At 43.2% G+C, this 10,441-nt stretch overlaps 1 protein-coding gene across 1 annotated transcript; it reads right to left on the bottom strand.

Annotated features, from left to right (window-relative positions):
- Window positions 1-5: 5 nt before the first annotated feature.
- On the bottom strand, window positions 6-10,440 carry LOC108449837 (the record flags this gene model as incomplete). The annotated part of the gene is made up of 7 exons (XM_017747096.1): window positions 6-2,967; window positions 3,096-3,192; window positions 4,280-4,392; window positions 7,350-7,528; window positions 8,373-8,558; window positions 9,291-9,400; window positions 10,428-10,440. Coding segments are annotated over 7 exons (3,660 nt in total), but the record flags the coding sequence as incomplete, so codon positions are not given.
- Window position 10,441: the final 1 nt, after the last annotated feature.

The raw sequence follows: 10,441 nt of genomic DNA, 5'->3' as shown, positions 1-10,441 counted from the left end.
CACATTTCCATGAGTCTCTGGGTACGGTTACTGTAAGAATCAAGTACCAGGCTGATAGTTTCAAGCTCACTGATGTTATACCTTTTCTGCAAACCTTTCAAAGTTAAGATACCCCTTTGCATGGCCTGCAAGTACATGGAAATGTTGGTTCCCCTGGAGTCTTCATCATCATACAGCTCAAAGATGGAGGATGCAATGTTTAGCATCTGCTTCAGTTCCTTACTGAAAGGAAGACTGGAGTCATTTTCCATGGTATTTAGCAGATTTTGTAGCATGTCTAGAAGTGACTGGGCAGTGAGACTGTCTGTACTATTCCAGTTCAAGGACTGGAGACCTTCAGCAATATGCCAGAAAGCACCAAGTTCATTTTCCTGCCTTCCAGGAGGGCCACTCTGGAGTTTCTGCATTAGCTTAGACAAAGAAGAGATCAGCAGATAATGATCACTGGTATTCACCTTTGCCATCACACCAAGAAGCTGCTCAAGGGACAAGAGGTGTTCTGCAACATTTTCAGAAGTTCCAGGGGTCAACAGGAAGTCAGAAAATAATGATGACACTTCTTCATTTGTGCTGAGATAATTTTCAATGTCTTCAAGTGAGATTGCATCGAGTGCAATCATTTTGATAACCTCCCATGCATTCTCTGTACTAAAATGAGTCCTGTTTAAAATTATCTTGTTCCAAATCACTGCAGCCATAGTTAGAATATCTTGATTTTCTTTTCCATAGGGATTAGAGTAGAACAATCCTTCACCACCCCCTTCATACAGAGGAAGTATTTCTTGAAATATTCTTTCCAAGTCCAGTGTGCTGTCTGTGGCAGAAGTTGAACTGAAAAAGAGTTTTAATGAACTATACAAATCACTCAGATCTGAGGATTTAATTGCTTCAGTAGAATTATGAAAGATCTGATGCACCAGTGCTTTTCCAGGAGCTACCCCGAAGTCCACAAGGATTAGAGCTTTCTTCATAATGTGCAGGAGTTCCACATACTCAGCCACTTCTGTTAGGCTCCATTTGGAGGTCAGCAGGCTGCCAGTGGCGTGCCACAGCCGGGAGAAGTGTCCCCACTCGGGCTGGCTGGAGGCAGCTCTGCCCATTTGCAGCAGCTCGTATAGACTGCTGTTCCTCATGGAAGCAGATGGTGACAGATGGGAAAACACAGGCAGCCCATCCCAGTCTGCTGAGCTGTCAGAGACATTCAGGGAGCTCAGCACTGTGTCATTCAGCAGGGCAGGAAGGAGCACCTTCAAAAGCTGGGATGGGAGCACATCACCCACATCCTGGGCTGGGATGGGGCACGAAGCATCACCCTGCACCAGCCCCTCCGTGGCTGCACTCAGAGCTCTTGCCTTCTCCTGGAGCCAGGAGTTTCCCAGCTCGGAGACAAGGTTTAACTTGGAAAGGAAACTCAGAGAAAAATGCAGAGCTCGGGTGAGGCACGACAGCTCCTTGAAAAAGCGCTCCCTGCTGTTCTTGTAGGCAGCAGCAAACTCTGGGGACAGTTCCAGGTTGGTTATGGCCAGCTGGAACACCCTGGCAAAGGTGTCATTGCTCCCTGTCCCACCCTCCACACCCAAGGAATCCAAGAGGGGCTTGCAGGGGCTCCTGGCTGAGGACTCCCTTAGAGTGGCATTTTCAAACAGCACCTCAAGGGCTACGTGGAGCACATCCCCAAAGGAGCAATTCTGGAGTGTCCTAAAGCCATTGCTGCTGTTCTCAAGGAAAGGACCCAAGGCTAAATGCAGGAACTCCCAAATTTTTGCCTGTAGTGAGGTATTGTGCTGTGAGGGAAACTGGCTGAACTCCTGCAGTAGAAAATTAGTTAAATTATAGATAGGGTTAATTATGTCTTCACTGGTACCTTCACTGGCACTTGTAGAATGAAGGATTTTCATTCCTGTTCTCAGAAGTTCAGACAAGCTCTCGAAGGTTTTGTTGTCAAAATTAAAGAAAAGTTCTATAGATTTTAATTTGCTGACATTATAACGCAGCTGTAGGTCTTTTAATACGTCCAACGTCTTTTGGACAGCTTGAGTGACTTGTGAGATATTGGCTACTCCAGAGCTTTCCCCAAACTCTTTAAACACGGCTGTTATAAATTCTGACAGCTGATCCAATTCTTCACTGAGGACAGCACTTGAATTGTTGCTCAGCTTTTGCAAATGGCTGTTTAACACCTCCAAAAACTGCCCATAGGCAATGATGGCTGTGTTATTCCACTTCATGGATCTCAGTTTCTCCCCAATGCGCCAGTAGACGTTCAACTCATCCCACCAGGCCTCACCCATGGACTTCTCTACAGCCCTCATCAGCTCAAACACAGGCAGCAGGAGGTACTGATAACCTACATTTGTGCCTGTCATTCTAAAAAACATCTTCTGGAGAGCTAGGAGCTGCTCTGGGAAGTTTCTGTAGGACTCAGGCTCAAGCAGATCATCAGAAAACACAGATGGGATTTCTCGCATTCCACCCAAACGGTCTCTGAGACCTTCCAGAAGTGATGGCATGCTTGTGGAAAGCAACATTTTGAGAGCATCCTTAGTTTGCAGTGTACTAAAATTAGAATTATTTAGCAGAGCTGGATTCCAAAGCATTGTAGCTAATTTTAAAGCCCTCTGAATTTCTTTCCACTGGGTCATTGTATTGAAAATGGAAGTCCCATTAAAGTCACTCTGTAATTGCAGTGATGTGAAGTTATAGATTTCATCAATTATTTCCTTATTATATGGTTCCTTTAATTTATAATAATGATGTGGATTCATTCCCAGTTCAAGAAATGCATACAATTTCTGTAATGTTTCATTCTTCAAATTTCTGAATAGATTTAAGCTTTTTAATTCACTTCTATTCATTTTTTCCTCAAAGCCTTTTAAACGATGTAGATGCTTTTGTATGGCTTCTAAATCATCTGAATTAATGGACCTCTTGGAGTGCTTTCCACCAATCTCTGGTGACCTTATTTTTCTGGAGGGGAACAAAAAAGTGTTTTAGTGAATATGAAATCAATGCAAGTGGAAATGTAAGGTGATTTAGAGCAAAGATCGTAGATTTGAATTACACTGTTAGTAATATCCCTTTAGCTAATGTCTCACCTTAGAACTTCCTCCAATTCAGATACTAAAGTGTGATTGTCTTTCCAGTGAACAAAGGAATTACAAATAGATCTGGTCAGCCAACTGCTTTCTTTATCTACAACAAAAATGTGAAAAGTGTATTAGTAAAGATCATGTAATTTTGGAACCTGAGAAGTGCTACAATGGCAAATCTATCTGGGATAATGTGCACATACGAAGTTAGGCTCCTACCACAAGCCACAATATGCTGGTTACAAATCTGAGTGTTCTTTTGGGGTGTAACTCTTCCTGGCCTTTCGAGGGAAGTGAGGATGCTGCCTGGCATCCTAGAAATTACTTTGCATGCTGAAATCACTCAGGAAAAATTCACTGCTCCTGTGATCTGGACGCTAACAGAGGTCTCCTCCTGCTTTAGGAGCACTTTGCTATCAGTAATGCAGGGTAAGGTGGCCAGGTATTTATTATGGTTTCCTTCCCTTCATTTAGGGTTGCTTTTTACTGCTCACACATAAGCTCTGTCTTCAGCATCATTTATGTCTCCCACAGCCATTTACACTCATCTTGAGGTCCCCATGTGTCCAGTCCTCTCACCAGCCACTTCTCCATGTTTTCCCTACTTGCACATCTCATCTTTCTTCTTATCCACCTCAACTTCCACAATCTCCATGAAACAAGTAGAGGACAGACAGCATTACCCATCTGTCCCTTGTAGCATTTAGCTGCTGTTCCTTTCCCCTGCCTGCTCACAGATCCCCAGTTAGAGGGGGATATCCAGCACTGTCTCTGCTGGAAGGGACAGGGATTTAAAGGAAGAGCTAATTTAAGCTTGTTTTGCAGCCCAGCCCCAGCCCCTGCCTTGACACACCGAGCTGAGTTTGACAGAGCCCACAACCAGAGGCAGATTTTGACATCATCCCCCAAAAAAGCGAATCAAGGTAAAACATTACTGCTCCCCATTTCCACTGAGGCTGCAAACTCATGTTAATTCATTGTCTACTGACAAAACCAAGCTTTTTTACTTTTCCGTTTGAAATGAGGCATTTTACTCGCATTTGTAAAAAGCTGAAAGAAGAATCCATTACGCTGAGCCCTGAACTCAGCATAATGTGTGCAATCTGTATGGTTACTTACTAGCCTGCAGTTTGCCTCTCCTCAGCACCACAGGTTTTCAGCAGAGATATGACTCAATGGAGGAGTCTTACCTTGCTCCAAGCAGTTCAGGGTATGTGGAGAATCTGTAGCCCCATTCTGAACAGTTTTGAATCCATCATCACCCACAAGAGATGCAGAGACATTCTGAGCTGCCAGCACAACACTAAAGGCGGGGGGGGGAAAGAAAAATGAATTGTGGTTACAGGTTTATGAGAAGAAATAGAACAAATATTCTAATAGGAAACAGCTGGAGTACAGCCTATCATTCTTAAAATGTCTGACAGACAAGACATAGCCCCTATTTTTAATTATTTGTTTGATCATGCACAGGATACAAACACCAGGGGCTCTGATGGGAAGGCCATGGCATCATATTAGCACAAACACGTGTGGCACTCACTAGGTGCACTTGTTCAGAGAGTTATGTACAATCTGCAGGCCACTTAAATTCTGCCAGCAGGTCTCAGAAAACACCCAGGTGACACACCAGCCATGTCATTCACTGCTGCGGGGGAATTTCCTCCTAAAAAAGCCAAGAACCAAGGAGACAAGGCTCCACAGAGAGCAGGGATCCCGAGGGGAAACACATCTGTGGAAGGAAGAAGCAATTACAAAAAACTGTTGCCGTTTCCAATTCTCCTTCTTTCCTCTTTTATGCTGTAATAGCTGGGCTGACAGGGAAGCAAGGAATGTTTTTCAGTCTTAGGAAGGAATAAGCTGATAATCAGGCATATTGTAGCACAGAGGAACTCATTTACAGGACTGCCTGCTCAGGTGTGCAGGTTACTGAAAACTTCACTGTGATTATTAGTCCCTTTTGCTTCTCCTGTATAAAGAGTAGCTCTTCACTGTAGGCATGGGGTCACTGAAATGCACCATCTCTCTCTCACCTGCCTGAAGTTCTGTACATAATACATAAAGAACCTGGCTGGGCTGATGTCAGTGACATGAATAAATACATACTGATCTGTGGGAACAGGCTGCTACTGAGGACAGAGCACTGGGGATCTCTTCTCTCCTAATTTAACATAACGTCTCCATGCAGGTTTCGTAGGCTTGGTGCTTGGCATTTTCATTCTGCAGATGTGCTTGTAAGAGTCTTAGAGGGGAAGAAACTCAGTTATAAGTGACATATTTAGCTGAGCAATGGCAGAGCCAAGGAGGAGGCAGGCACAGGCTGCCAAAAGAGGATGCATGTCACGCAGATCAGAAGGCAGCAAACATGGAAACAAGTGTTGTTGCTGCCCTTTTACTTCAGTCTTGCAGGACTTCTGCAGACTTTGGCTGTGGAGAAAAAGCTCAGCTATGTGCTTAGCTGAAAAACTATCTTACAGCAACAAACAGGAACATTCGTGAAATAAGTCTGCAAAACAGGTTTTTGTGAGTAATAAAATCGGCTGCTAAACTTTCTATAGGATTCACGACTTGGAAGTTACTGTTTCACAGTGGTGGTGTTTATCACTTGGTTAATACAGATGCCACAACGAGCAAAAGTTCTTTTCTTCTATACCTTCATATTTCTACCACAAAAAAAAATTCCCATGTGCAGCACTTCTTTAGGAGTTCGGTCCTGCCTGAGTAAGAGACGTGGCCAGGCTCGCTAAGATGTGCTTTTGTAAGCATCATTAAAAGTACTATTTGTGCAATCTCTTTGCAATAACTCTTTACTCATGCATTTACAGTGCCAGATGCCAGGCATAAAAGCACTGCACAGTTCTGGTGATGAAATTCTATGTGCCTCTTTGTCGTGCCTATGACAACTTCGCCCAGTTCTGCAGCTGTAGAGCAAAGCAGAGCAGCACAGTAAATATTAATTCTCCCTGGGCACTCAAACAGGGCTGGTTCTCAGGCTGGGTTCTGGGAGCCAGTAAATGCAAACAAATGCAATAATCCTGTGACTGAAACAGCAGCATGAACAAAACGTTTCTGAATGAAATTACAATTCTTGCCACACTGCTACTGACTCCTTTAAGGATAAGGACATTACAACTTACACATGGGTCTCACAATGCAGCATGGAAAATTACCTTGATATTAAATGTACAGGTTTTTAAGTGCCTTGGCAACACACCAGCGATCAAAAGTGAGTCCCTCTAAGCCTGGGTGCAATCAAAGTGGCAAAGTTTCTACAACTTCTTTTGACATCTTTACCCAACTGCTCATGTATGCAAGATAAAAACAAAAAGCAGTCTGAAAATGCTGTTTCTTGGTGTCCTCCATGTGCTGTAACAACTGGACTATCCAGAATATTTTATAGCAGGGTCAGTCACACATCCAGAAGATGACTTGGAACAGAGTCCCTTAATCTTGAGTAATTCAAGTCTTCTGGAGATCAGGGAGAGTTTAGCCCAAGTACAGACCAGGAAAAGGATTTCAAGCCTAAGCCTGTTTTAGAAATTTCTATTGTCCTAGGTGCAAACTGCATCAAATATTTCAGCACAGTTAAATAATGCAGTTAAGCCAGCTGTGCCTTAAATATAATATATATAATAAATATCATATCATATATAATGGTTAACTATAACCATTGAGCAAGTGCATAACTGGCACTTTATTCTCCAAGTCAGACATGTTAAAGCCCATATGTTAGAAAACTAGGCTCCCTCTCCTTTCTGCCCTCTTGGGACCAGTCCTGAAAGATTATACCAGCAGCAGATTAGGTAGTCAGTTTTAAAAAACAACATTATGGCTCCTCTACAAGTGCCTGAGGTGTTCCAAAGCAACCTGACCTTGGCTCTGAGCTTTTCTGGAAAGAAGCAGCCAGCTGCTTTCTTCACCCAGCCAGGAGGGCTTTTCTTCCACCAAAGGCAGTGGCTGTGACTCACCAGCTTTTTATCTGCACAAGGGCATGACAGTGCCTCTAAGCAGGCTGGGAGAAAACTCAAGAGTTTATATCAAGTTCCCATTAAAAGAATGACACAAGAGTCACTGAAAAACAACACACTGCTCACAGTCCATGGACACCTTTAGAGATGCATTAGTGTGGAGCTGCATCATTCCCCAAACAAATCACACTTTTAAGGTAACACCTTTCCCTCAAGAGGAGAGGTGATGTCCTTAGAGGCCAATACACAAACCCAGCAACTTTCAGTGCTTCTCCTGCCATTTTCTCTATTTTACCTGTTTATATTCTGAAGGAAATCAATTATGTCTCGCAGTTGCATGTTGTCCTGGAACACATCTGGGGCCAGCAAAAGCAGGTGCCACAGGGAGGTGTCATTCTGCACTTGGGAGACGAGCCTCAGAAATGAGACCATTTCGTTGACAAAGGTCTCCTGGTACTGTGGGTTGTGCTGCACCTTAACAAATAAAAACGTATGAAATTACTTAAGAACCAGAAGAAATTGTTTAATAACCACAAGCCTTGCTGCTGGGGGGTCCTTTTTATGTTTTTCAGCTGGCACTGTACTTGCATGCAAATCTGCAAACAATACATTCAAAGGACAGGCAATAACTGAGAGTGTGACTGTGCTTTACCTTCACACCCCAGGTTGTACAATAAATTCTCTGTTCAGACAAGCCCTACGATTCACAATGTCCTGAAGAATCCAAAGACTAGGAATACAAGAAAATTAATATCAATCCTAACCCTGGCAAAGAAGAAAAAAAAAAAAGAAGGCTTCACCTTTAAAGGATTAATTTGCTTTAATTATATTGCTTTCCAAAGACAACTACTGCTTCAATCATGAATTGTTGGATCAGATGCAGGAGTCACTGGATGAAGTTATACAGCTGAGGTAATACACAATTAAATTTATTGCCTTCCCAAGGTTTAAACATTCTTATTTACACCACATCCTCACACTGTTCTATTGACCTGTCACTGCAGCAGGGCAAACAAAGAGGAGAAGCAAGGCCCAGGTGTGTGAGAACCCTCAGTGGCCACGAGCTGATGGCTGGATGATCCTTGGCTTTCAAGCCACGTACTCAGCTTGGAGGTCTTTGGGCTAACTGCATGCACAAGAATTAACTCAGCCTCACTGTGCCCTACTTGCACTTGGGAACAGAGATGAGCAACTCCTGCCCACGAGGGGCCATGTGGTAGCTCCCAAACACTGCCTGACGTGTGTGAACTGCTGCAGCAGTTCCCAGGGAAGGAACAACTCCCAGCTGCAGTCCCCAGGGAAGGTCCCAGGCACCCACCTGGGAGAGCTGGCTCCTGAACTCCTGGGCAAACGACTCCAGAAGTGACGAGTGGGTGAAGCAGAAGGTGTGGTGGATATTGGCTGCCATGCTCCCTCCGGTGGCACCGGGATGTGCCAGGTACCGCGACAAGACCTCACACAGCAGGGCCCTGAGATTTCCTGCAGTGGAGTGTTGGGGCTGGTTCTGAAAGAACAACAAAACATTCAGGGCAGCTGTAAAGCAACAGTGTACTTGGGATGGTTTTAAAGGCAGTGATGAGGCTTTTTTTAAGGGATAGCAGTGACATGTGAAAAGCATTGTGGTTACAAGCACTTACACACAGGCAGAATTCTAACAGCTGAACAGTGTCACTAAATCCTCTCAAACTCCTCATATATTATACAGAGAAATGTGTGTATAAGTGTTCGCAGGCCTTGACACCAAAACACAGAAAGTGTCCATTACATTGTACCAAATTTCTGTCACAAAGGAATTGATCCTGTAAATATTCAATACCTACATAATAAACACAGTGCCTCTGATGCCACTGCATGACTGTCATGGGCAAATAAATACCTGAATGTCAAAGCCTGTGACACCGTATCTTTAATTTCATAAGAAAGAAAATATACTGCAAGCACCTTAACTCACACAAGTTCTGAACAAAGTATCTTAGGGTATTATGTGTGACTATATTTTATATTTCATAGTATTATGTCCCAAGGTTTGCCTGGTTTCTGCCTAGAGGATAAAAAACTTTCCACAAAGCTTAAAAATCCACCCACAATCACTATGTTTCCAAAATAAAGCTCATTCACATAATAGGAGAGATCCTAAAGCAATAAAAGCTGTGTGTTGGTACTTGGAGCTTCTAATTCTTTAAGTATGAGGATACATAAATGTTCACACTCAGCTACTATGCAAATACAGACTTACCTTCCCAAAACTGAGGATCCTGTTGAACGTGTTGGTGCTGGAAGTCAAGCTGGATGGTGATGAAATGTTCTGAAGGTTTTTCTCTCCATGTGATACCAAATCCCCAAATGCTGCAATAACAGTTTGAAACACTGTATTTTACTTATGTCTTTTAAAACCTCTTTGCTACATAAAACTCTTGCAGAGGACAGCTACACATGGCTTTGGGTGCACCATTGTTATTAATCTGTTTCCAAAGGTACAGCCAGTGGCATCCTGTAAGTACTTCAGGTTTTTTTCTGATACAATTACATTCTGGATGACACTGTAACTTGTTACATGGGGCCATGACCTATCATTTTTAATTTTTTTTTTTAATAAAACGTAGAACTGAGATCCTTGCTGAGCATCAACATGAGTCAGTAGCTCCCATAACTGTTCATTGATTTACTTTCCCCCCCCCACACCTCTGCACTTGGTCCCTTTTGCATTCAGCCTTTTTCTGTCTGTGCACCACAGAGGGTGCTGGCAGGAATGCTAATTGGAACAGGGAATGGCTGGAGCAGAACAGGCAAATGCAAATCTGTAATCATTCACTTCATCGTGAGCTCCCTGCAGAAAGGACTATCCATCATGATGGCTTGCAGATTGTACCAGCCATTACCATCAATAAATAATAATTGTAATGATTTCATGGTAACTTTCAGTCTGAAAGTTCCTTCAGGAAAGAGAATCACATCAGAGGAGAACATCACCAGCAATAAATATCCACTCTGGCACAGAAGACAACTTATTTGCTGGATAACCGTGGATAAAAACACACTTGAAAAGAAATCATAAGCTGTTTATGGAGAATTTGTGGGCAGTAAAAGGGCAATATTCCACAAACAGCCAGGTCTCTAATTAATGTCCAATCAATCTGTGATCTTGCATTGCTCCTGTGAAGCACAACCTTTTAATCCTGGTTCCTTGGCCAAATTCCAAAGTCTTTTCTACAGACAGTTACTTGTACTTGTTCCCAAGAATTTACACTAATGTCGTGGCCATGGCCACGTGCCTCTATGAAACACATGAATCATTTCAGCAGTGCTCTAAGAATTGCAGCTCTGTCCAGAGAGTTTCAAAAGGTCAGCGTTCCCAGAGCAGCAAGTAACCTACCCAGTGAAGCATTC

This window comes from Corvus brachyrhynchos, unplaced genomic scaffold (assembly GCF_000691975.1).
Source record: "Corvus brachyrhynchos isolate BGI_N302 unplaced genomic scaffold, ASM69197v1 scaffold671, whole genome shotgun sequence".
NCBI classification, from domain to species: domain Eukaryota; kingdom Metazoa; phylum Chordata; class Aves; order Passeriformes; family Corvidae; genus Corvus; species Corvus brachyrhynchos.
Note: the sequence above shows the minus strand (reverse complement) of the source record. Positions and strands in the feature narration are given on the sequence as shown.